General features: G+C 43.6%; 1 protein-coding gene across 5 annotated transcripts in view; it reads right to left on the bottom strand.

Annotated features, from left to right (window-relative positions):
- Positions 1–14,174: 14,174 nt before the first annotated feature.
- Positions 14,175–27,976, bottom strand: part of PDE1C (phosphodiesterase 1C) — a 419,371-nt gene continuing 405,569 nt past the window's right edge. The window contains exons 18-19 of one of the 5 annotated variants that reach the window (XR_013635380.1): positions 27,763–27,846; positions 26,318–26,582 (exon numbers count right to left, since the gene is read on the bottom strand). Coding sequence is in view for 3 of the 5 variants with exons in the window: in XM_073332967.2 (XP_073189068.1) it covers positions 14,335–14,504 (170 nt within the window). In the remaining 2 variants the exon portion in view is untranslated. Of the gene's footprint in view, positions 14,505–26,317; positions 26,583–27,762; positions 27,847–27,976 lie in introns of those variants that run through there. The other 4 variants (XM_073332967.2, XM_073332974.2, XM_078851714.1 and 1 more) reach the window with 4 other exon arrangements.

Below are 27,976 nucleotides of genomic sequence, written 5' to 3'. Positions count from 1 at the left end.
ATAATCGTACACAATAATGTTTTCGCTATATTATGTGGTAACAGTTATTTACAACTTAATTCATACAAAATGTCTCATAGTGCATCACAGACAATTACGTTCGATATAGTTCAAACAAATAGAACTAAGTACCTAAAGAATGTGACACAAAACAGATGGTCAGTGTAAAAACTGGGTGTTCTCATGGTTGTTCCTACTAGTCAGGTACCCACCCGTAAAAAGCTCCAACGCTACTAACATCAATCTGTCCTTTATTGAGTCCTTCAGCAGAGAGGTCAATGACTGTGTAGCCTGGCAGACTGAATTCAATTATCCTTTTAATGTCCAACATGCTTACCTCTTTAAGAGGGCTGAGGAACACTGGCTGCAAGGAAACTTACAACGTAGCTACTTCTGCTGTATCTGAAACTTCAGTTTCCAAAGCTATTGATCCAGCACCATTCACAAGCATTCAATTCATTAATAAATATTTAGAGGCAATGTATACCTTGTATGGTAAATCAATGACAATACCATAAAAATTACATGGCAAAACTTGTACAGTGGACTAGAAGTTACCAACTGCCTATTTGATAGATTTTTTTAACTGAATATTAATGTATAGAGTAGATAAAATATTAACAGAAACCCACATATCAAATAACAATATTAATGTATGGTGAGCAGTGAGTGTATGTTACAGGTAATGCTTTGCCATTCAAGTTACAATTCATTTCCTGGTATGGTCTGTCTACACAACCAATGCACTAATTGTTTTTGAGCTATTATTATGTAGGCCATGGTTGTGGTTCTTTATTCACAGTTTTCTTTTAAGTGGTCAATGAGGGACAGCAAGCTCTGGTCAATATCTGCACCTGTCCTCTTTCTTAATGTAACACGCCTTTTCCACTGGAAGAATTTCCCACACCCTATTCCAATGGTCACAATCAGTGGGGAAATTGTGTATTTGATCCTAGAACATCACAGTTCAAGTAGCCCGAGCAGGGTGTCTGGACGAGGTGGCATGGCCCAGTGGATAGAGAACTGGACTGGGACTGTGTTCTATTCCTGGCTCTGCTACTACCCTGCTGGGTGACCCTTGGGCGAGTCACAGGGAGGTAATGTGACTTAAGTTCCCATCTGTAAAATGGGGACAGCAATATCTCCTTTTAAATCACTTTGAGATCTGTTGGTGAAAAGCACCAGATAAGAGCTAGCTACTATCAGCAGTGGGAGGAGGATTAAATTCTCCCCATGACATGGAGTAGAAGCAGAGCTACTACATGGCCAGCTCTGGTAGTTCAGGCCTACAAATTGTGGGATTCACATGGTGAATCAAGATGGATGGATAGCCATCAGCTAGGCCATTTCTTCTCCCCATGCCTTGGAGTAAAGGGAGGTCCTGTGAAGTACAACCCAGCAGCATGCAGGAGCTCCAGCCACCTATATGGACTCTCCACACTTTTCTTGCCCGTATAAGGGTTGTGTGTGTCATGCATTTACCTACCTCCAAGAAACTTATAGGCTCCAGACTAAACTCATTCCTGGTTTAAGTCTGTTGATGTCAACAGAGATGCAGCAGAGCTGCTAAGATTGCTGTATTGCTAATGGTCCTGTAGGCTGCTGATTGATTATCTTGGAGCCTAGAGGCTGTTGAGCACTGCCTAGGGATGTGCAGAGAGCCACAGCCTTCGTACAAAGTAGCTCTGTTTCCACACTGACATGAGCACTGCTGAGTAGGGGGAAAAGTGAGTATTGAGAGGTAGAGGCAGTATGTGGCCAGGTCAGAGGAACTTTAATGTGAATACAAATGGCATCTGTAATAGCACTGCTAAAGTTTTTCAGTTCCTCCTGTTGCCAGTCAGAGTACTTCCTGACTTGAGTGCACTTCAGAGCAGCCATAAAAGGACAGCCGCTCACAGAGAAAAACATCTAGGGATTCTCTGAAAACAGCATTTCTCCCAGCCAGCCACTGAATGCCACATGGCAATTGCTGGGCACAGTGCTGACCCTCCAGCACTTGCTCTTCTCAATTTACATCATGAGTCAAAAGAGTTGCTTAGCAGCTGAGGGGTAACTCAGAGCTGCTGTCTCAACCCTCAGCTGCAGCACTGAAGACCTGAGCCCTGTGTCTCCAGGACAGTGAAAGTTCTGATCTCAGTTCCGAACCCACATGTGCTCTTGCCAGGCTGCTGGATCAAGTACAGGGGTAGCAGGGAGGATCCCAAGGCATCTCATCCAACTGAAAATAAACCTGCTTCAACAGTGTCTCCTCAGCATGGCTTCAAAAGTGCAAGAGCCCTTCAATGAGACTCAGACCTGACTCTCCTGTGAAATACTGGAGGAACATTTTCATCCAATAATGCAGCCTTTCCTGATGTGTGGAGTGGGCACCGACTGAAATCTGTGTCTGCAATGGAGCTGCCATGGCGCCGAGGAAGATGTAGACATTTAGATAGGTAAGCCTTTAACACCACAGGGCAGGGGTGCAAATGGGGAGAAACTGGCTTCATTTTTCTGAAAAGTTTCAAAAGCTCAGAAATGTTGACCTAGTTTGTTAGTTCAACAAGACATTTACACTTAAAGCACTGTACATTTAAGCAGGAGTTACATCCCCAGTGACACCTCTTAATTTATCATCCCCGTGTAGCCCAATGCAAAAGCCAGCAATAATAAGCCACTGAATAAACTTCTAGGTGTAGTTCATTTTAAAATATGCAAATTCATAAGTTGTCAAATGTGCATTTACTATTTTCCACCTACAAATCTATTTGAGCAACTGGAAAGTCATTTTCCATTTGGGAAATTGGTGAACAGTAGGTTCACTGGCAGGACCAATGTGTATGTAACCCCTTTGCCAGGTGGTGTCAGCAACAACAAGGGCCAGGTTAAATATCTAGGGGTTCCTTTTAGCTGGCTCAAGCCCTCACCTGATAATTTGGGAAAATTCACCACAACGCCTGGGCTCCTCAAAGAGGCTCTGCTTCCCCTCTCGCAAACACTGAGTCTGTGTAGAACAAAATAAAACTTTCATACAAAAGGGAAAGGGAGCCCAGCATTCATTTGGGGGTTCAGAATTCAGAGCTGCATTCGTGTAGGTTCACCTCCCACCGCTGAAAAGGGTGGAGGAAGGGACAAGCAATGCCTCAGCTGCTGCTGTCATCGTTGCCACTGCCTCTGTCGTTGGCCACGGGTGTGCCGTTGTCTCTGCCATCGCTGGCCACTCGCTGCCACTTCTATGATGCTGCATTCTCAGGTTCCCACAAATTAGCCCACGTCTTAGTGATTCCAGCTCGTAGCAATTTCACTGAGTAGTGGGGGAACCTCACTGCTAGCGCAGTCTGTTGTTTTTCCCTGCAGCACTGTCCCCACACCAGGCGTAAGGCTTAGCCCCTAAACCTGCTCGTCAGTAATTTTGGCTCTGGTAACCACCGAACAGAAACAAGGCCTTTCAATTAAGTCTAATCAGCTCAGTCTTTAAACACTCGAGAAGGGAGGGTCAAATGGCATCAAAGACTCTACAAGCAGAGTTCCCACCCTCTCTTTCACTGGGAGTTGGCATCCCTGCCCCCTGCTTAGCAAGTGAGATTCAGAGCAGGGTGACCCCCTCAGTCAGGGTGTGCTAAGTACAGTCCTGCTGCTGTTTACTCGTACAATAAGGATAACATTTCATTACCCCTGCATTCAGTAGTAAAGTGAATTGTAACCCAAAACCAGCCAAAATTGATCACTTTGGCAAAGCTGGTCTGTCTGCTGAACACCTAGGAAGACCGGGTGTGTCTATGCAAATACTTTCTGCTCTTGAAGTCTTTCCCTCCGGTTCATCATTAGATGTTAGGGGAAAGCTCATTCAGACCCTGCTTACATGTATAATTTCTCACTGCTTTCAGCTGCTCCATTACATGAAGAGAAGGCACTTCAATGGGTGCTGATCATAAAGAAATCTTAAAACCTTTTAGGCCTGGCAAAAGCATCACAGTGCTACAAACCGTGCGTGTATGTATGAAGCACTGTCTCCTTCCAAATGGACTCCGAATCTGTACCTCTCCCTTGCCACAGAGGGCTGGAGGCTGCTAGAGCTGCATGGGTTGCTCTCTAACTCAAGTGGCAGCGGGTTGTCCTTTTTGAGCAGAAGTGTCTTTTTGCCCCACATTCTCCCCGGGAAGTGCCAAGTCGCCATGGCACACCGTGCAGAGACAATATAAGGTTTTGAGACAGCCGCAAAGGCCCAAACCCTACAAGGTATTTCAGGGCCCATCTCTCCATACAATAGGAGGTCGGCACCTAAATACCTCTGTGGAACTAGACAATGTTTCTGTTGTGGCGCTCCCATTCTACACATCAGCAGTGTGAAAGGAACACTGACCCCGGAGTCCTAATAGTCCCAGGAGCAGGAGGAAAATCCAGCCCTTCTAAATAGGAGGATGCCACCGTTTGAGAAGGAACTGTGCGAGCTGCATGTGTTGCTGCAAGAATGCAGCAGGCTGGGAGTTTGAACCCAGGGAACAGCTTGTCTGTATAGACACTATGGGCCTAGGTCACTCTAATCAGGACGATAATCAGTCAGAACCCAAAGGGAAAGAGGTGCTCTGATCCATTACTAAGAGACTGATAGTAAAGAGGCTGAGGGACAATTTGTTTGCTGATAAAGGGGAGTGTTGCTTATAGGGGTTTTTTTGTTTACTGCGAAAAGGAGCTGGAGTGATTTGTGGGTGAATTTCTACCTCCCCAAAAGCTGTAAAAAGGTTTTCCATGTAAAGGAAAGGGGGTGTTGGGGGGGGGAGGAGAATGTACTTAACTACTTGAGAGGTAGCTATCCCCACAACATTGTGCTTTAGCAAGCAACTTTCAACCCAAGCTCACAAAAGCCTATTACGCCTACAAGTAAAGTATTATTAGCCCCATTTTACTGATGGGGACATAGAGGCCAAAGTGTTAAGTGATTTGCCTCAGCTAACCAGTGGTGCAGGTATGGTGGTATGACCCAGTATGCTGTACCGGTAAGATATTTATAGCTGGTATGGCATATCTGGAAGACACAGGAGGAGCCACTCCCCAGCCCCACCCCCAGCCCTTCCACACAGCCACATTTCCTGAGTCCTCCTGCCTGGGGTCTCTACAGCAGCCCTGCCAGAGGACAGGGCTAGGGCCAGTACAGCAGCCACACCGGAGGAGCTGCTGGCATGGGGCTGCCTGGCGGCCCGATGTTCTGCTCCTTTCCCTGCCGGGCAGCTCCATGCTAGCAGCTCCTCTGGTGCAGCTGCTGTACCACCAGCCCTTCCACACAGCTGTGTCTCTCAAGTCCTCCTGCCTGGGGTCCGTACAGCAGAAATCTCTGGCCCAGCGGGAAGAGGACACAGCTGCCCCTCCCCACCAGGTAATCATAGAATATCAGGGTTGGAAGGGACCTCAGGAGGTCATCTAGTCCAACCCCCTGCTCAAAGCAGGACCAATCCCCAATTTTTGCCCCAGATCCCTAAATGGCCCCCTCAAGGATTGAACTCACAACCCTGGGTTTAGCAGGCCAATGCTCAAACCACTGAGCTATCCCTCCCACAATGTGAGATGGATGTGTATCATGGGGAGGAGTCATGGGGGGGGTCACATGGGGAGATCACGTTCGCACACACAAAACCCTCGTGTGTCCCTCATGAGTGCAGCATACCGGCAAGAAATTATTTCTACTTGCACCGCTGAAGCGAACACAACTTATCAGTGGTAGAGACAGAAGCCATGATTCCTTCTGCTCTACCCACCCAGCTAACACGCTTTACTGCCATAGATTAAAGCAGACATTGCAGGTGTCAAGTTTAGGAACTCAGGCACCATTGCAGGCTGAAACTTTGCCCAATCATTTAAGTAAAATTAATAGTTATGGCTTAATTGATGTTTGCATTGTGCTTTGACCATCTAAAGCAGCACGTAAATGCCCATAGTTGGTCCTCTTCCCTCACCCAAATGCAAAATGTACACATGCAAATGGCCACATGCTTATAAAGGTCATATTTCGAAAATGTGGCCTTCTAGCACCTATACTTGCAAATGAGAGTGCACAAAAATTGCACCTGCAAGTGAAAATAAGAAAGAGACATTAGGCTGAGGCCCTTTAGAAAAATGTGGTTTGTTTAACCGGAGCCAAGGTGTACTTAACCAGATTCATGACTCCTTTCATTCTGATCCTGACAATGCCAAGCCTCATGGATTGTTTTAAATGAGGTTAAACCCACCAGCACCAATCGAAATGAGATTTTGGAAATGTAATACTTCTGGTCAAATGAATGCAGGAAGTGACCGTTAAAATCAATTTTCATTCCATGTAAATGTTTCCTTGATCTTAACTTCCCTGCAGGGAAATTGGTGTCCTGCATTCACTCTGTCAGTGTGCTTAGCTAGGGCAGTGCTCTAAGCCACGAAAGGGATCTTTCACCCATCTTTTTGATTGAAACAAAGACCTTGAGAAGACAAAAATGAGATAGAAGCTGGGGAAAGAAGATAAACCTGGGAAACATTCTCTGGGAATGTAAATGTCCCAGCAATGGGCTCCGTTGTCCATGTTTATTCTTTTAGGTGCGATAAGCAAGAGAATGGTAAAAGCTGACTAACTGCAGTACACAGGAGGTCAGACTAGATAATCTGGTGCTCCCTTCTGGTCCTAGACTCTATGGCCACCATAGGTAGACCCTGGCACAAACGTTGGAATCTACCAAGCTGTCCATTCATTTGTGTCCTGCAAATCATTTAGGAGCCTTAGGGTCTGATCCAAAATTGACAGATGTCAATGGAAAGGTGATCAGGAACAGTCAACATGGATTCACGAAGGGCAAGTCATGCCTGACCAACCTCATTGCCACCTATGATGAGTTAATTGACTCTGTGGATATGAGAGAAACCAGTGGCCATGATATACCTTGACTTTAGCAAAGCTTTAGATGCTGTCTCCTACAGTATTCTTGCCAGCAAGTTAAAGTAGGATGAATTGGATGAATAGACTGTAAGGTGGATAGAAAGCAGGCTAGATCATCAGGCTCAATAGGTGGGTGATCAACAGCTTGGTGATCAACAGCTTGATGTCTAGTTTGCAGCCAGTGTCAAGCAGAATGCCCCAGGGGTCGGTCCTGCGGACGATTTTGTTCAACATCTTCAATAATGATCTGGATGATGGGATGGATCTCACCCTTAACAAGTTCACGGATGACACTCAGGTGATGGGAGAGATGATGCGCTGGAGGGTAGGGATATGGTCCAGAGTGACCTAGGCAAATTGGAGAATCCCATGCACTGCTACAGGCTGGGGACTGACTGGCTAGCTAAGAGGCAGTTCTGTAGGAAAGGACCTGGGGATTACAGTGGATGAGAAGCTGGATATGAGTCAGCAGTGTGCGCTTATTGCCAAGCAGACTAACAGTGTATTGGGCTGCATTAGTAGGAGCATTGCCATCAGATCGAGGGAAGTGATTATTCCCCTGTTTGGCACTGGTGAGGCCATATCTAGAATATTGCATCCAGTTTTAGGTCCCCCACTACAGAAAGGATGTGGACAAACTGGAGAGAGTCCAGCAGAGGGCAATGAAAATGATTAGGAGGCTGGGGCATATGACTTACAAGGAGAGGCTGAGAGAACTGGGCTTATTTAGTCTGCAGAAGACAAGAGAGTGAGGGGGGAGATTTGATAGCAGCCTTCAACTATCTGAAGGGGGGTTCCAAAGAGAATGGAGCGAGGCTGTTCTCAATGGTGGCAGATGAGAGCAAGGGTCTCAAGTTGCAGTGGGGGGTCTAGGTTGGATATTGGGAAAAACTATTTCACTAGGAGGGTGGTGAAGCACTAGAATGGGTTCCCTAGAGAGGTGGTAGAATCTCCATCCTTAGAGGTTTTTAAAGTCCGGCTTGACAAAGCCCTGGCTGGGATGATTTAGTTGGGGTTGGTCCTGCTTTGAGCAGGGAGTTGGACTAGATGACCTCCTGAGGTCTCTTCCAACCCTAATCTTTATGATTCTACGAAAGACTTCCAATGACGGCAATGGGCTTTGGATCAGGCCCCTAACATATTAAAAGGGAAGACAGCTCATTTGTTTAATATTGCATTCTTCTCAAAATTGTCTCCATTTTTACTCCTCTTCCTGTGTTTCCTATTGGAATTCTCTATTTATTTTTGGAACAAATACCATCTCTGCAATACTCTATATTGCCAGCTGCTCTTTTATGTTTTTCCTATCTTGAAATCTTACTTTACAAAGACAAACTAACTAGACTAACCAGGATGAGTTAAATGGAAGCGTGGGGCCAGAACTTTTCTTCCAGGTGTTGCCTGCTTCTCCAAATACTGGGGAGCTCTGGGCTGGATCCTCAACTGGTGTAAATCTGCATAATCTCATTGAGTGCAATATACTAACACTGATTTACACCTTCTCCATCTGGCAACTCTCCTAGAGTTACAAGAGAGCAGTTGTGGGCAGTAGATTTGTTGCACCAGGACTCCCCTGGTGAAGTTTACTGGGTCTATGGGAGGCTGGGAGAAGAAGGGCAATGGATGGAGAGGCTGGCTGAGGTTCAATGAGACAGGCATGAAGGCAGAATGGCAAGCTGGCTGCACAGCTGAGCAGATGATCTTGGGAAGGAATGGAGCTGGAGAGACAGGTTGTGTAGGGATTGGGGAACAAGGCTCTCCACTGCCTAGCTTGCCTTACCAGCCCCACTGCCCACCTGACTCCCTTGCTTTGTTGTATACCCACATCCAATTGACTCTCAGCTCTCTCCGTCTCCCCAAGTCCCCTGCTGTCCCCTAGTTTAGCTAGCTCCTCTCCCTGCTGCTGAGTCAGCTTCCTAGAGGATATGGAAGCCACACACAATTATTTAGATATAGATACATGCACACACAATATGTATGGAATAAACCCTAAAGAATCCCTCTCTCTACTCTATAATTAAGTCATAGAGAACGTAAGATTTTAAAATTCAGATTTTAAACAGATTCTTTAAAGAAAATCCATTGCCTTGCCAGAGGAAATGTCTCTGGTGATTAGAACAATGGATGAGTTCACAAATGAACCACAAATGGAAGAAAGAAAAGGAGTACTTGTGGCACCTTAGAGACAAACACATTTATTTGAGCATAAGCTTTCGTGAGCTACAGCTCACTTCATCCGATGCATGCAGTGGAAAATACAGTGGGGGGATTTTATATACACAGAACATGAAACAATGGGTGTTACCTGATCACTCAGGTAAGCTGGTAATAGCTTACCATACACACTGTAATGAGAGTGATCAGGTAAAGTGAGCTATTACCAGCAGGAGAGGAAAAAACCTTTTGTAGTGATAATCAAGGTGGGCCACTTTCAGCAGTTGACACTACAAAAGGGTTTTTTTCTCTCCTGCTGGTAGTAGCTCACCTTACCTGATCACTCTCCTTACAGTGTGTATGGGAACACCCATTGTTTCATGTTCTGTGTATATAAAATCCCCCCACTGTATTTTCCACTGCATGCATCCAATGAAGTGGGCTGTAGCTCACAAAAGCTTATGCTCAAATAAATGTGTTTGTCTCTAAGGTGCCACAAGTACTCCTTTTCTTTTTGCGGATATAGACTAACACGCCTGCTACTCTGAAACCTGTCAAATGGAAGAAAGGCTACATTTACAACTAAGAGTTGCAACAAATAATTCAATCAGGTCTAAATGGCATCAAAGTTTCCTGACTCAGAATTCCTGAGAGTGATATTTTATTCACCATTTCTATACTTGCAGCATCTTAGCAAAACGCAAAGTTCACTGCAATGCCAGGTCTCCCTTAAACAGTGTATGTCATTCTTAAACACATTGCTTGGAAAAATTCTTCAATAGGTACACTAGATGGCAGTGTTGAATTGGTAGGGTGACAACATGTTCAGCCCTGAGGAGTTGGGCTGCCTTGAATTATTTGATTTAACTCTAGTAGTTTTTCCCCAAAAAACAATTTGCTCCAGTATCCAGTAGTACACGGTATAGTCCACACAAGCCTCAAAAGTTTTTAGAGGGCTAATATTAGCAGTGCATCACTATATAAAGTTAGAGAATCACAACAATAGAAGCAACGAGGAGTCCAGTGGCACCTTAAAGACTAAGGGATTTATTTGGGCATAAGCTTTCATGGGTTAAAAACCCCACTTCTTCAGATGCATGGAGTGAAAATTAGAGAAACAGGCATAAATATATATATTTATTTCTGTAATTTTCACTCCATGCATCTGAAGAAGTGGGGTTTTTAACCCACAAAAGCTTATGCCCAAATAAATCTGTTAGTCTGTAAGGTGTCATTGGACTCCTCGTTGTTTTTGTGGATATAGACTAACACGGCTACCCCCGATACTTGGCAACAATAGAAGATTACCCTTATACATTTCTAAATTACATATTGTTCTATGAAGAGACAAGGTGGGTGAGGTAATATCTTTTACTGGACCATCTTGTTTTGGTAAAAGACAGGGTTTCAAGCTACATGGCGTGCATCAAGAAAACTTCTCTTTCACCAACAGAAGTTGGTCCAATAAGAGATATGACCTCACCCACCTTGTCTCTCTAATATCCTGGGAACAGCACAGCTACACCACCACTGCAAGCAACATATTGTTAAATGGGGCATTTGGTGACATCACTCACTCTTAGATAAAGCAGTGTAGTCCAGTGAATACAACACTGGGCTGGGACTCGTGAGAGGTGGAATCTATTCCCTGGCCTGCTGGGTAACCTTGGGCAAGTCACTTTGCTTCTTTGTGCCTCACTTCCCCTTCCTCCTCCTTACCCCCCCCCCCCCCGTAAAAATAGGGATAATTACTTACCTCAGTTGTAAAATGCTTTAAGTCCTATAGATGAAAAATATATATGAGCTAATTATTGTTATAATTTGCAGGGACTCTCAACCAAGAACCTTGGGTGGGTATTTACAATCTGTAGTCCTAAGTATAGGACAGAAGCCAAATCATTGGCCCCTTTTTCACACTAATAGTGCAATATCAAATATATATTTTGGGATAAACTGACAGTTTTTATTTATTCAGATTTGATTACTGCACTTCCCCGCCCCCATCTAGACACATTAAAAGAGTTATTAAAAAACAAAATTAAGACATTTAAATCAGACTCACCGATTATAAAGGGGGGGAAATCTCCTGTATCTTTTCGGCCCAAAATAACTCCCAGCCCAGCCTCCACCTCAGGCTGACCCCATCTACTTCCCCATCCCCAGAAAAAAGCTCAGGGGACTGGACTGTCTTCCAGAGGTGTGGGGAGTACCAGGGTGTGTTCGACTCACTGCTGGCGGGTACCTCCTTCTGGCCATTAGCTCTGCCCTGTTCACCACCCTCTTTCTTCTCTTGTACCATTGCACTCTCATCCCACTCACAGTCCAGCGGCTTCGTGACTCAGCCCTTCGGCCAGATCACATTGTGATCTCCCCATCCAGGGGAGGTCTTTCAAAATCCTTCCATGCCAGCAGCGTCAAGCAGTCCTCATGCCCACTGCCCTGGCTATGTCAGTCCCGCAGTGCCTCAGGCAATCTTCCCAATCACTGCCCCTAGCAAGACCACTCTGCAGTGGATGATGGTAGGGAAACCTAGGCCCATCCTCTACTCTGGGTTCCAGTCCAGGGACCTACAGCAAGCAGTTAAGGTCTGGGACTTCACCAACCCTACTGCTCTCTTCTCTGCACTATTTCCTACTAACCCCAGCCTTCAATCCCCCCTCTCTCTTAGGCCTCCTAGATAAACCCTTTCTCAGGGGATTCCAATCCCCCACTTCCATCTTCTTTATCTCAGGCTTCCTTCGGTTGCCAGCCTCCTGGCTTTATAGAAGCCATGCCTGTTCCCTCACAGGTGAGCTTTCTTTCAGTTAGAAGCCTCCCCACAGCCTAAATCTCCCCCCTGTGCAGCTTAATTGGCTGATTGGGCCCACCTGGCCTAATTCAACTCTCTCAGCCCCAGTTTGGGGGAGCATATCCCATCACAGGGACAGAGAGGGGGGCCAGGAGAGCTTGAAAAGAGGATGGTGCTGGCTGGGGAATGGCCTGGGTAGGTGGAAGATGATGCACTAATTCAGCACATCCCCTTTGCAGCCTACAACGGCTAGGCTCCTATAGAGCACCCAATGGATTTTAAAGCAGTTCCCATCTGCCATAAATGCCAAGGGAGGTCAGGCAGCATCAGTCCAATATGCTTTCTCTTCAGGTAAATTCCCTTTCATCAGAAGGAGCCAGGCTGGTGCAGGAAATGTCTTGTGATAAGGATAATGGATTGGGACTTGGTAGAACTAGATTCAATTCTTGGCTTTCCCATATACTTCCTGCGTGACCTCAGGCAAATCATTTAGTTTCCCTGTGCCTAATTCCCCATCCATATGAATGAGATGACCATACATCTCTACATTGCAGGAGGAGGATACATTGTGAGGCTACATCCATTTTGTCTGTGAAGTGCTCAGAGTCTAAAGTGACACAATGTAAATAATAAAAAGGAGGTGCAAATTAAACTGAACCCAGGGGAACTGGAAAGTGTATCTGGCCCAGTAAATCTAAACTGGTGTCATTTGAATGCCAAGGGTTTAGACAGGTAGGGGGAAAGGTCTCAGAGAAAATGTGGTAAGTCAAGGGCTGTTTGAGAGAAGGAAATGGTACAGACACAGAAAACTCATTTGGAATAACAATAAATTGCTTTTCTCTACAACCCAGTCAGGTAAAACATTTCAGGGCACTTTATAAGCAATATATATAGTAAAAATATCTGCTCCTCATCAGGCCGAGAATTCCCAGATAAAAATCAGGTTTTCAACATCTTAGTAACAGAAGACTTCAAAATATATACTATATTTCATGACATTTAGGTGGCTGGGGAGCACAGTAACTGGAGACTCTATCAGATAAGAATTCTGATAGTGTTTGAGGAAAATAGAACATAGAAACCAAATACATAGAGAGAAGACAAAGCCAATAGGATGGAGTTAATTGACAGGCAATGACGTCAGTTGTGCAGCTGATGTGCTACTTAAGAGGAAGAGAACAAAGTAATTGCAAGTAGGAGCAATATGCTGAGGTCACCTATTTTGTAGAGCTCACTGACAGCAGCCATCTGTGAAATGCTACAGGACCTAGGATATTGTGCAAAGAACTGTAACGTAATTTCTAATGAAGAATTGCAGTGCCTATAACGTTCCCCAGCAATTTTCCCCACAATACTCAGCCCTTATTATACTCTATGTGGCACCAGAATGTTATGCACATCAAATGTAGACGTTCTGATGTCAGGCAGACTTACACATTGGTAGCCAAATGGGACAGGAGGCTAGATGGGTAACTCTGCCATCACACCTGCATGCCTGTGGGACCAAAGAGACCTGTCACCTTGTGATGTTGACAATGGAACTTCACAACTTCATGTATTATTGAAATGGGGATAATGTCACAGCTCCAACCAATTAGTTTTCACTACCTAACATCATTTGTAGCAATGCCTTTCAGAGACAGCATTTCCAGGAATGACAATTCTTAGAGCACTAAAGATGGATATGGTCCTGTTTAGTGCTCTTTACAGAGAGACTGAAGTTGAGTACACGTGTGATGAGACTGCGGCCCTCTCCTCTTCCTACCACTTTGCTTCTGTATTAGGTATTAGATCTACCCAGCTTCTCTAAAACTAGGGGTTCCTTCCTCCATACAACGCTTTGGAGGAGTATGGCCTCCTAGATTTGGATTTCACTTTCCATATTGATCAATGGGCCAAAAGCCAGAAACATCTATTAGTAGCTGCACAAAGCTAAATAAGCCTCATGCATTTTAATGTGATGTTATGCCTTCTTTTTTTCCCTCATGTGTGAAATTAGGGGGGAGGTGTTCATCTCTCATTCCTTGCACTTATGTGATTCTCAATCCTTATTGTAGTATAAATATCAGGTGTCTTTATTCACAACACGATCAGTCCAAAGCTAGGCTAGGCAGGACCTCATGATATTGGGTTCAATGCAGAAATTACTGAGTGAAGTTATATATGCCCTGTGTAATGCAGAAGATCAGACTAGATGGTCATAATGGTCTCTTAAAATCTCAGAATCTATACCATTCTTAATTTGATAGTAACTCTATGTATACAGATTTACTTTTGAAAATTTAAAGTAACAGCCCAATATTTTGTGAGAATGTGAGAATATTCCAGCAATGAGGCAGGCTATTAAGAATGGTTCTACTGGAAGCTTCCATGGAATTATTTGGCTAAATCATATACTTGCTTGCATCTTGGATTATTCCCCACTTGGTGCAGAATTAAAATGATCCATGATTATTACACAATGTCCTTCATCAGCTTGCAAAGAGCAGTGTGAACTTCCTTTCTTCTCCTATTTCCTATTCCAGTTCTGAGAAATATGTTGAATCTTTTTCATCCTGCCTCTCTGGTCGAGCAGCTTGTATCTCACCAGATGTTCCTCGGATTTCTTGTGAAAGGGTGGGAAGTGGGTTCCTGAGTGGTAACTGGGTCTCTTGAAATGGCACAGTTGAGGTTTGATGGCTAGAGGTTATAAAACAAAAACAAAGGTCACTGTCAAGGTTCCTTCCCCACTCTGAACTCTATGGTACAGATGTGGGGACCTGCATGAAAAACCCTCTAAGCTTATTTTTACCAGCTTAGGTTAAAACTTCCCCAAGGTACAAACTATTTTACCTTTTGTCCCTGGGCTTTATTGCTGCCACCACCAAGCGTCTAACAAATATAACCAGGAAAGAGCCCACTTGGAAACGTCTTTCCCCCGAAAATCCCCCCAAGCCCTACACCCCCTTTCCTAGGGAAGGCTTCATAAAAATCCTCACCAGTTCGCATAGGTGAACACAGATCCAAACCCTTGGATCTTAAGAACAATGAAAAAGCAATCAGGTTCTTTAAAGAAGAATTTTAATTGAAGAAAAAGTAAAAGAATCACCTCTGTAAAATCAGGATGGTAAATACTTTACAGGGTAATCAGATTCAAAACATAGAGAATCCCTCTAGGCAAAACCTTAAGTTACAAAAAGACACAAAGACAGGAATATACATTCCATTCAGCACACCTTATTTTATCAGCCATTTAAACAAAACAGAATCTAACGCATGTCTAACTAGATTACTTATTAACTCTCTACAGGAGTTCTGACCTGCTTTCCTGCTCTGGTCCCAGCAAAAGACACACACAGACAGAGAGACCCTTTGTTTCCCCACCCCCGCCCCCGCCTCCGGCTTTGAAAGTATCTTGTCTCCTCATTGGTCATTTTGGTCAGGTGCCAGCGAGGTTGTCTTAGATTCTTATCCCTTTACAGGTGAAAGGGTTTTTCCTCTGGCCAGGAGGGATTTAAAGGTGTTTACCCTTCCCTTTATATTTATGACAGTCACTCATTCACAAAGCTGTTGTCAGATTGGTGGAGAACAACCCATCCACACCAACCAATACGTCTGTCTGTATAGAAGAAAGAGAAAATGTATTGTCAGATTAGTGAAAGGGGGCCTAAACGTAAAGATCAAGTCTGTATTTACCTACCTATCTAGGTATCTGAGCACCAGGTCTCCTTTCTAAATATACAGTAATTACTGTCACACTGAACCAAAGATGAGTTTGAGGCGCTATGCTCGGATTCAGATCCAAACTTCCCCAGAATTCAAGGATGGTTGGATCTGGGATTTTTGGCCAGACTCATTAATGAGATAGTGGTCAGCTGTGAAATTCATGCCTGGATCCATACCTGGCTCTGAATCTTCTAAACTTTTAAATTGTGAGTGTTTGAATCCAGGGTTTCCTTTGCGTCCATTTTTACACACCGAACGCCAAAAATGAAGCATGAGATAACCAGCTATGGGTGTGATTTGGGTTTGGTTATCAAATGTAAATGAAGTGATCAGTGAAATAGTAGCATCAGATTAATATTCTATGGGAAATTATTACTTATAGCATCAAAAAAGCTAAAGAGATGCCCAAATGTGAACTACTTAACATTAATTTCTGATGCACAGTTCGCTTTCTCATGTTAATAAATCCCAGGAGTAATAAAATGTACTATAAAATGTTCTAGTAAACAAAGTACTTCTTATGTTCCATCTCCAATAATAAATATTCTGATTCTTTCCTGTTTTCCAGGAGACTGTCAATCAGGCAGGTAGAATTAAAGTCTGCAGTGTGTCCCCTCAGTGATTTACTGCTCTTCAAGAGGCATACACTCTTCATATTCATTCCGTTTTCATTACTCAGCATTGACTCGGCCAAACTGTTGTTGGATTTGCCACTGCTCAGCATGGAGAAAAGTGTATTGCTAACTGGAATTTCTACCAGAGTCACTGCCAAAGGAGATGAGTTGGCTGATAAGTATATGGGGTATATCCAGAATAATGACAGGCTGTTTTTCATCCTAATTCAATAGCTGAGTAAAGGGAACATGATTAGTTCAATTTCCTTAATCATTATTGACTCCCACTATGCGGGGAGGAGGGCTATGTCAGAAGACTGGGAGTTACGACCTCTGGCTTCAATTCCCAACTTTGTCACTGACTTGACCTTGAGCAAGCCACTTACCCTTTCTAGGCTTTAGTTCCCCCATCTGTAAAACAGGGATCATTATAACTACTTAACTCAGAGTTTTTGAGAGGCTTAAATAATTATTGTTTGTAAAGGTGATTAGGTGAATGATGCTATATGAGTAGCATTATTGTTGTCTAGGCTTCATGCTTGTGAGCCGTGATCTTATAGTTTTTTTGGAGAAATAGGAAGCACCTCTAAGACAATATTACATGGCACATTGTTCCTGGTTTGGGATGCACATTCATCATTAATGAAAGGGCCTTTATGAAAGCCAGTGCTGCTGTTTTGAAGCCCCATGCTGTGGAGTGGAGAAAATGTGCTACATGGAAGCTTCATCTGACAAAAAAAAAAGCCATGGTGTTAAATAAAAAGTTAAGAATAGTGCACAGAATCAGGGTGAAAACAAAATTTATTGCATTCTGATTTTACTTAGTCATTTTTCTGAGCAGGGCAGTGTTCCATCTGTCCAGAAAGCAGAGCCACCACTGACAAAACTTCCACGTTGGGGAGAGGATATGGCCAGAATACACTGTGTGGGCCTTAGGAAACTGAGCATAGAGTAGAGCAGCCCTATGTCTGCTCTAAAGTATGCTGAGAGTCACACTAGCCCCTGAATGGCCCAAGGAACAAGGAGTTGAAAATGGATTGCCTCACCCTCAGCTGCATGGCATGGATGATGGGCACAGCTGAGAATTGAAATCCGAATGTACATCTGCAGGGGGTGCACCATCACAATACATGCAAACAAATGCAAAGGAAGTGAGGAAGACTAAACAAAAATTACTGCAGTTAACCAAGAGCCAGTGGAAATAGAGAGTGTTACAATTTCTCGTGTTCTCAGCTGATGCCCGTGACTATGACTGTAATAATTGAAAATGTCAAATCTATGCACTACTGAGATGAAAGCAATGCTGGGGCCATTTTTACAAAAATAAATCCTGAGACCTAGTGAATAAAACTGGACTCTGATTATAATTCCCCCCATTACTGATACAGATAAAAAACAAGAACATCATTCCCTGAGCCTGTAAGAATATTGTGTGGTTTTGAGCCTTGCATTAGGGTCATGTAACGACTCATAACAAATATTCAACAAAGCTGAAAAAGTACAGAAGGAAAAAAAAAACTATTCATGAAAAATCATTTGATTAAAAGCTTTAACTTCAAGATCCTTTTATTCACTTCCATACATTCGTGAGAGTGAAATTTTGTTCACAAGAGAGAGAGAGTTGTGAATACTCTTGTGACTATGGAAGAGTTCACACAGCCATCTGGAAAAGGAAAATGTGCTTTGGGCAAATAAAGAAAAAAGTATGATTTATATGAATTAATGTGGCATTCAGAAGTCCAAGCCGAGATCAGGGTTCCACTGTGCTAAACACTGTACATAAACATAACAAGAGACAGTCTCTTCTTTGAGTAGCGTATTATCTAAGCAGATAGACTAAGAGTTGAAAAAATGAGGTATTAGTATCTCCATGAAGGATGGCACAAAGAGATTAAGGTCACATAAGAAGTCATGAGTAGAGCTGGGTATCAAACGTAGATCTTCAGTATCTCAGTTGACTGCTTTAACCATAAGGCCAACCTTCCCCTCTCGCATTAGCCGACAGCTCACATCTACAAACACAAATAGCAATGACTCAAAGCAATAGCTGCAGGAAACCGTTTGTGAACCATCTCTAAACAGAGATGTTTTTGCACAAACCATTTCTTGAATAATTTTGAAAAAAAAAAACACTTTGTGAGGGCCTGCTTGCAGATCATTCCAAACAAAAAGGAACTAAATTTATCAAATTGTTTGCTGTGACCAGTTTGCCCAGATCTAATATGCATGTTCTATTTTCAGCATCACAGTCAGGGACTGGGATAAGTCACCACCTTTTACCTGGTTTTCAGTGGAATAGGGCTAAGAGTTCTGATACTTATCTATGTTCTCAAACCAGCAGTCATGAGTAGTGTATTGTGCAACTTTTCACCTACTTGCTTCTAAGTTTTTGGTAAAAACCTAAAACTTCGGCCAGATTCGCCTAAGAGTGACTGAGTTTTGAGCAAACCCGGGGTAGTGGCTTTAGGGATACCTGGACAGTGTCTCAGGCAAATTTATAGTAAACCAGGTTTAGGTTGGAAACCATGTGAAAAAATAAAGGGGGAAATGTTGTTCATCTGAGCCACCTCCTGCCAAACCCACTCAACTTCAGATAGTTCTAGTAAAGAGGAATAGACTGAGCCACAAACTCTAGCAGAAGTTAAAGTGGGGAGATCACAGGATACTTATACAAACCACTCCTTATGAGTATCAATCATACCTAACCCTGTGCTAAATATGAGAGCTACAGGAGGGGTGATGTACAAACCTTGAGTCTGGTGTTTGCCATAGTTATTTCATTCATAAGTGAATCAACAAAATGGAGGAGAGTCCATTACTGCCACAAGTGCAGACTTTGGGCCGAGGCCTGAGAAGTGCTGAGCACCCATTACTCTCTGAGACGTGCCTCTTGCAGGATCACCGCCTTATCCAGCTAGAAGATTTCACTTTGGAAGAATTCCTATCAAAGCCATATATATAAATCTGCATATTTTCCAGAATGCTAGATGGTAAAACCTTTGCTGAAATTTTATGGAAGTGACGAGAGTGCCTATATTTTAAAATTGGATATTCAGAGTAATGTATAACGTGGACGAAGCATGGGGGAAGTACAGAGGGCAGGGAAATCTGACTCTCCATGAACTGGGAAGGTTTATTTCCGCTGTGATATGTCATCTTGCCACATTAGCATACTACCATGTGAACTGGAGATTCAAACCAGGATAAGGGCATGATTCACACACTTATTTTATGTAACCCCTTGTAGGCTGTCTATTGAGATGCATGATATAAATGATATAAAGCAGTACAGAATGAACCAGCCAAAAATAATACAGAGTAAAAAAAAAAAAATCTGACACAAGAATAAAACCAACAGCCATCAAGCAAACCTCCCTGTTCTCAGAGAAATCAACTCTAAATAGAACGTAAAAGGTCAACAGATACAAATCATGTCAGGGGCAAAAAACTGTCAAAACAAGGACTACTGAAATAAACAAGAATTGCCCAATTTCCTAAAGATGGCCAGTGAGAGAATCCAGTGGTGAGCCTCTTGAAGCAGTTTACACAACTAAAAGCTCTTGACTAGGAAAGACTTCTCCTCCCATATTGAATCAGGGAACTTAGGGCCAGATCCAAAGTCCCTTAAAGACAGTGGGAGTCTTCCCATTGAATTCAATGGCCATTGCATCAGACCCTTAGAGCAAACCAGCTCTGACACCAGTTAGTAATTGACAAGCAAGGACACACAACAAGAGGCATTCATTCAAGTACATAGGGCCTGATCCTGTGATGTACTGAGCATTTTCATGTCCCACTGAATTGAGGGCTCTTTCCACCATGCATGAGGGGGCCCTTAAACTGTATTGCATGGTGCACTGGCAGCTAGTGTAGATGGCAGAAGGAAGCGTGTAAGCCAGCCAACTCCTATTATAAAGAACAAGGCAGAAGCTGCATTCCACATTGGAGCATTTGCATCAGCTTCTAAGGAGGCCTAATTAGAAGCACACAACAGTGACTTTATCTGGATACAGCATAAATGGATGACCTTGGTGAGCAAAACAGGGAGAGTATCCAGCTAAGGCAGAGAGGGCAATCATGCCTCTTGATCCTTTTACTGACATAGGCCTGCAAGTAAAAAGAGCAGGTAAGGTTTCCCTCCACAAGCTCTAATGGCGTTTTCTACTCCTTAACTAAACAGTCATGCACAAACTGGCAACAAGCTCTTCAGAACACTTCCCCTTTTCCACAAATATGACTTCACTCCTGCCTGGTTGAGCTTTACCCACCTGTGTGTCATCTAAATAAAAGTGAAGACATTTCTAAGTACTTTGCATGCCCATTTGACAAAGCGTGGTTTTGACAGCGAATGTTTTGTAAGCCCTGATGTGATCAAGGATCAAGTAGGCAGGATTAGATTCTCTCCTCGGTACATGTGTGTAAGTCTTACTGGCATTCAACAAGACAAAAATATTGTGCATTGATGGTAATTGTGTGATGTGAAAGTGATGATTTAAAATACCACAATAGACATGGGAAATGAGTCCTTATAGAAAATAATATAGTCAACATCAGGTGCTCAGATCCAGTGTTGATGGGTTTGATATAAGAACAGAATACAACAGTTTAATTAAAGCATTAAATTTAATTAAAGCATCGTGGACATTCTGCATCTCAGCTTGAAATCTAGAAATGCAATACTGAATTTGCAAATGCAAGGTGAATTGTTGTACATCTTGATGGTATAAATCTGCATAGCTCCATTGACTTCCATGAAACTACACCGATTTACACCCGCTTAGGATCTGGCCTGCTTCAAAGAAAAGGACGCTATTACTAACAGCATGGTACTAAAGTTAGATGTAGTCACTTGTAATACTTCAAAATACTAAATATTATAACCACCAAAGCTCCTGAAAATGTTTGAAAATGAGCTGTTGGTGTTACAGAGTAATCCAGTCCCATAAGGAAAAAAGTCTTAGCTTCCAGTGGGACTGTTAAAATGACCTGGAGCAAATGTAACTGATCAACTGGGTGTTGACAGGTTGTATTCGTTTTAAAAGATTGAATGAATGTAAGGCCACTGCTGCTGCAGCAGCTGACTCAATAGCCCACGTTTACGACAGGAATTTCTGTTGTAACAGCAGTTTGGATTTTCACAGAAATACAGCAGGATCTTAAAGACCTGATTTCAGAGATGCTGAAAAATCTGAAATTGAAATTAGTGGGTTCAGAATCCCTGAAAATCAGACTCTTCATGTACTTAGTGTAAAAAAACAAAACCCCCACCCCCCTTTTGTGAGACACGCAGCCTCCCACAGACAGAATCCTCCCTACAGTTCAGCTTTGGGTGGGCACTGGGTTATCACACTTCCATTTGAATGCACTTGCTCTTTTTATTGTTGTTATTTATAATGAGGCAAACACAGCCCAACATCTCTGCTGACATGGAGGTTCCCTGGCAGTGGCACTAGTGTGGTTCCTCTCTGGGGACAGGGTGAGACTGGAGTTACAAGATGTCCAGCTCCAGGACGGCACCATATACAACAGCGGAAAGGAGGCCCATGGGCTGGAGAAGGAGTGAGAATCGGAAGCTGCATGGCTCCTTACCTTGCGATGGGGTACACTGGTGTCACAGGATGCCTTTGGGCTGAAATAGCCCGTGCAGCACAGATGCAGAGCTGGATTTCATTCTTGACAAAAGTACTTTTTACAGATAATCAGCACACAATATGATACAACATACACGCTGTGCCTTTCAGAGGGCCAGCGCAGTGGGAACATTTCTCCCTGGCGATGCCATCCCTGAGTGAACCATCCATGGCACATACACTTCCAGCATCCAGGAATCCCGCAATGAAGGAGAAGTTCTTCAGCCAGCCCCCATGTTTATGTGCTAACTTTCATGTTCAACTGCTATGCAGAATAGGCAAACAGAGCTCTAGTAACTGGGCTTTATGAAGGATGCAAGAATCTCACCTTCTGTGAGCAGTATAAGGTTATATAATTTCAAAGGTACATAAAATGAACTAAACACAGACTATGTTCCATAAGTATAAGCCTTCATTAGTCCATTTTCATGGATGACTACTTGGGAAAGTTACAGATGCCGTCATTTTCTAAGCTGGTATTTAGCTGTTACATGAAGTGAGAGCATTCAGCAGCTTTTCTCTTACTTTCTCTTCCTTTGCCACTGAACGGATCTCACGCAGTAATTAGAGCAGCACCTCAAGGACAGTGGAGGAGGAGAATCAAGATTGTTCATTCATTAAGAATATTGAAACGCTCAAGAAATGTCCCATGCTGGGGGAGGAGAGAGGAATTAGTCTCCAAGTAGTTTTAAAAACATCTATGTGTTTGTACAAAACCCTTCAGTAGAAAAACTCACATGAGGGAAAGAGAAAAATAGCACCTCCCAAAACAGCATGAGGACTGCGCTGGGGTCACCAGTTCATCCAGGATTCAAACTGCTGTGGGCCTCAGTTGCTAGGTATGAGATTCCTGTATACAGCTCACTGGCTAATGTGTTACATTGCTCTCTATGCTGTCATGTGCTAGCAGTTTGAGAGCTTGGCTCTTTAGCTCATGCTGTGGTGAGAGAGGCTTTCAGCTCTGGAGGTCACCAGTTCAACCACTGGTGCATCAGCCACGAGGGTGGATATCACACATGCACCCCCCCCAGGACCAATATGTCCCCACACAGGGTGTGTGCACCCCTGGCCATATCCCAAAATACACAATTTGAGGTGTTGGGTGCTACTAGCTGCTATCACCGTCTTTCTGCATTCAACAGAGGGGTTTTGGCTGCCAGCTGAACAGAGCAGCTTCCAGGGAATGGTCCTTGAGTCTTCTCCTCTTCTCAGAAAAGTAGCCACAATTTGGCCCACTATTTGTAAAGTGGAAATTGGCAAAACTGGTTGGAAAATCTATTTTTGTTTCCAAGCCTCTGAAAATGTATAACAGCAATGAACCCAAGAAATACAACTGGTAATTTATTAACCGTATCTCTTTCTTTCCCTTGTGTGTCTATCTATCCTGCCATCCATTTCTAAGGTTCTTACAATCTATGGGACGAAGGCCCAGATTTTAACAATTATTTAGTGGATGCGATGCTCAACTGATCTAGGAACGTACGTTTCTTTTTGAACAGACCTAAGCCTAAATACCTTTAAAAATCTGGGCCTGAGAATCAAAAGTTATAGCTAAGCTACAAAATCAAAAAACCCCAAAGCATAAAACTTCATTTCCTCTTCGGTGCAGGAAAACTGAGGGGAAAAAATAACATTGACAAGTCATTCTTCCTACTAGAAAGTTACACAGAATAATCACCAACCTGCGCTCCTACCTTTACCCTGAAGGTGAGTTCTGTAATACATCAAATGCTTAAAGGAGTTTTCTCCACCTCTATAGCAACATGAATTCATTAGAGTCAATTAACAATGATTTTTCTTCTGCCTAGGTTTTGCCTCTATCCTAACAAAGATCTTTTTAAAATCTACAGTCCTGGAGAAGATATGAAATATGTGAAAGTTTGTTTGGGAAGGATTGTAGGGAGGAGGGGGAAAGAGTCAACCTTAAAATGTCAGTAGTTCTAGCCATGAAGCAGAAGAAATGTCCCTTTGACAAAGGGATGTTGTACTCAAATAATAGACACCTAATTATTACCATTATTATGCTGCTGCAATATACAGCACTGTATGCAAGATTAGATATTGTTGACCTCTCCTGGGAAGCTCACAAACTAAGTCACATCAATAGAAGTGAAAATACAACCTTTGGGTTCTACCAGTGGACTTCTGCTTCCTGGCTATTTAAATTGTAAACTCCCTAGGGCATGAACAATATCATTCTCTGTGCATAGAACAGATGTGGGCACACAGTTGCTGTGACGGGGCGCCTGCCCCCAAGAAGGTTAAAGCCTGCCTAGCGAAGCTGGGCGGCAGGCAGCCAAAGGAGTGGCTGCAGGGGAAACAGTCAATTAGGGCGGCCGCTGGACCAGCCAATCAGGGCCCAGCCGGCCCATATAAAAGGAAGCTGAAGACCAGAGCAAGCTGGTTTGTTGCAGGGAACCCGAGGGAGAAGACTGGCTTCCAAGAGGGCTACAGAGAGACCAGCACCTGGGGAAGGGCAGGTGCTAGCAGGGACTGGGGGAGCTAGGGAGAGCTCCTGACGGGCTGCCAGGACTCACAGGCTTGAGGCCCTGGGAAGAGGACAAAGGAGCTGGAGGCAGGAGTAGAAGGAACTGAGGCTGCAGGGAAATGGCCCGGGAATAGAGACAGTCAGCTGGAAGGAAGAGGCAGCAGGAAGCTTCTGTTTGCAGGGTTCCTGGGCCGGGAGTAGTGGGTGGACCTTCCCTCCTCTCTCCCTCCACCCCGCCCCGCCACTAACCTCTGAAGGTGCAGCCCAGCTGTGGACTGCTAAGCCGCTGTGAGGGGTGGCTGGACTCTTATTGGAGGAGTCTCCTGGAAGGGGGAGAAACTGGATGGTGACACGGCTGGAGGGCTATACCACGAAGCAGATGCCGAGAGAAAGGAGCCTTAATGGGTCTGCAGGTGGAGATGAGGACAGGAGAGCCACCACCATCTGAGCGCATGCCTACTGGGACTAATTCCCAAAACGCCCAACAGCAGGTGCCAGTGTGGCGAGTGACCCCATGACAGATGCTTAGGAAAAAACACAACTAACTACAGCTTCCCATTGTTTTTCAGTAGACTGTATGTAATGTCTAAGGGAGTCTGTGGATTTCTTCAAGTGAATAGAAACGTTTCTATATAGGCCAGTAAAGAGCGTATCTTGTCCTCTCTATTTTATCTTTTAGATGGTAAGGTCTTTAGAACAGACTGTCTTCATGCTGGATCTTATCCAGCCCAGAGTAGATTGCTGGCACTTAATAAGGAATGATAATAAAGCCACCTTTTTTATTTTGGTGTCTCTTTTGTTGCTGGACAACTGACCCAAACCTTTGCCCAAAATTTCAAAAGTTCAAAGGATCCAGTTAACTTCTTTATTTGTAAGTTATTTTTCATTTTCACTCACCTTTGCATTTCTGGTTCTGGCTCAGACCAAAGGCATAAATCCAATCATTCCACAAGAAAGACTGGAAGTAGCATAAAAACAGCATGGCTAGAAGCAGGAAATACGGGAAATCTAGCAAGAGAGGCCATTTTTGTAAGACCCAAAGTGGGGCAGATAGATCCAATAAGTTTTGGCTAGTAATCCAGAGTGTTTATCTGGACTGACTATCCAGACTGGTCAAAATTCACCCATAACTTTGTTAGTATAGATTTGCATACAATGTGCTGTACACCTGCAGAATGCTAGGAATAGAATCTGTAAGGAACTTCGGCATCCTTCCAAGTGAGAGGTGCTGCAGTATACATAGCTTTGTAATTTAAAGTTTTAGTTTCTGAGAACTACCACCTTTAAATTTCTGAGTCCTCTCTTTGCTGAAATCAGCTGACATGGTGTGTGGGATTTTGAAAAGCAATCAGCATTCGTGACACTCTACTCCTACTGAAGTCAATGAAAGATTTGTCAGAAAGAGGTCAGCTCTGAGCATTACTGACAAACACACCCTTCAAATTTAATTCACATGCATCCTGCCACAGAGGAGATGCATATACTGTGCTCTCTCATGGAGACTTTACATTTGTTCTTTCTTGCTTTGCTGTTTTCCCTTAATCTGCAATAAAATCGTTTGAAATGAAAGTGGACAGTTGCTCTTTGCGTATGGAAAAGAAAAGAAAAGTGGTGACTGTGAGAATTGTACAATGACAAAGCTCAGAGAAAGTGAGGAGTTCTCCTGGTTAAATAAAACAAACAACAAAACTAAAGTTCTCCAGCAGAGAACACGATGCATGTATGTGGAAATAGGGGTGTCCCCTCCTGTTTCTTCATGGAGCACAGCTGCCTCCAACAAAGAGCAGATGCCTTGAAACTTAATGGTGCAGTACATAAATAGCAAATCAGAATTGTCACAAAGCTATATGCCCCACAGGGCTACATAAATATTACACTTAACTTTTCCCACCAATATATCACAAGTTTGTGGGTATGAATAACTGATTCATGCCCTGCACAAAACTATAAACATTTCTATGTGAACTCCACAATGGAGTGTACAATGGTACATTATTATACATGCACATTCAGAAAATCTATTAAGTCAATGCCAAAACATACACTGATGTGGGAAAGCTTTAATAAAGAGAGAGAAAACACAGGCAGTTATTTAAGTGCCGCTCAGAAGGCTTCTTTGTACAATCCATTATGAGATTATCAATACACAATGTGACAGAGCAAAGACTGAATAGGCACCAGGTTTACAGTGTATGGATCAGCTAAACTACAGTAAGACAGTCTGACGTGTTCTCCTGCTGCAAGATACATAGATAGAGCCATCGCTGCCCTCACTCCTAAAGGGGGATGTTCAGGATTGCTGGTGTTCAAGTCAGGTGACCTAACCATAGTGAAAACAATGGAAATGTTAATTAGGCAGTACACTCAAAGTAACAGCCTGAAAATCTGCTCCATTAGCACTGCGGGTGTGGGGGGTAAGGGGGGTGCACAGGGGGATGGACAGCTGCTGCAATACGCACATTTTTGCTGCTATGTATACTACCTTTATGTATCAACAGTATAAGCAGGGGTGAAAGTAAGGCAGTATGAGCCGGTACGGCATACCGATAAAATGTGGCTGCCGGTACTGGCCCGTACCGCCTTACTTTAAGGACCTTGCCCCCCTCAGGCTGCTGACAGCGGGTGGGGGGAGGGGAGGGGAGGGAAGGAGCAGCTGCCCTGGGGCCAGCAATTTAAAAGGGCCCAAGGCTCCGGCCGCTGCTGCTATAGCAGCAGCTGGAGCCCCGGGCCCTTTAAATCGCTGCTGAAGCTCCGGGCGGCATGGGCCAGGCAGAGTGGAAGGGCTGGCTGGGGATGCTGACCTCCAGTCCCACCCCTTCTGCCAGAGGCCCCGCCCCTTCTGGGGTGGCTGGAGCCGGCCCCTGTACTGGTAAGTTTTCAATTTTATTTTCACCCCTGAGTATAAGTCACAAATACAGCAGTATGTGCTATAGTAGAAGTATATTAACATATTCCCTCAAGTATTTATGTATTTGAATTCTACCACTTCTGTTTAAAATAGCCCTTTTCATAGCTCTCAAAGCAATTGACCTCGAGTAAGCATTATCCCCCATTGTACAGAGAGGGAAACTGAGGCACAGAGTGGTGAAGTGACTTGCCCGAGGTCACCCAGAGAATTGATAGCAGAGAAGGAAACAGAATTTATATCTTGTGTAACGCTCTCCAGAGCCTGATTCTGTGGACCGTGCTTCCTCCTCTTTTTAACTACTTTAGTTACCTACATTTAGAGAGCAAATATTATATGCAAGTAGGCAGGCAATACCTATTATGTGCAAGTGCTCACTAGCTGATTACAGCAACAAAAGTCATGGACAACATGGCTGAAAATCAGTCTGTAAACACTGCTTGTTAAAACAAGTGTATCATCAGGGGAATGGTGCAACAGTGCAAACAACAAGCAATCTAGGACCAAATTCCTCCTCTGCTGTCCATAAAAGTTTAACTTATACATTAACCACCCTTTTAAAAAAATAAATTAATTAATTAAATAAATGACATGCCTTTCCAAAAAAAGTCTCCAAATTTTGGGGCTAGTTGGTTTTTATGATGATAGTAATCTTCAAGGCAGTCCTATCCAAAGTCACCTGAAAGAGGAGCATACATATAACAATGTCAATATAAATGTACACACATTTTTCAAAAAAGAATCGCAACCTGTGCATGGGTGTTAAAGAAATGGGAGCAGGCAAAATCTACAGCTAATGCTACAATGCC

This window comes from Lepidochelys kempii, chromosome 2 (assembly GCF_965140285.1).
Source record: "Lepidochelys kempii isolate rLepKem1 chromosome 2, rLepKem1.hap1, whole genome shotgun sequence".
Taxonomy (NCBI): Eukaryota; Metazoa; Chordata; order Testudines; family Cheloniidae; genus Lepidochelys; species Lepidochelys kempii.
This window is presented reverse-complemented; position numbering and strand designations above follow the sequence as displayed.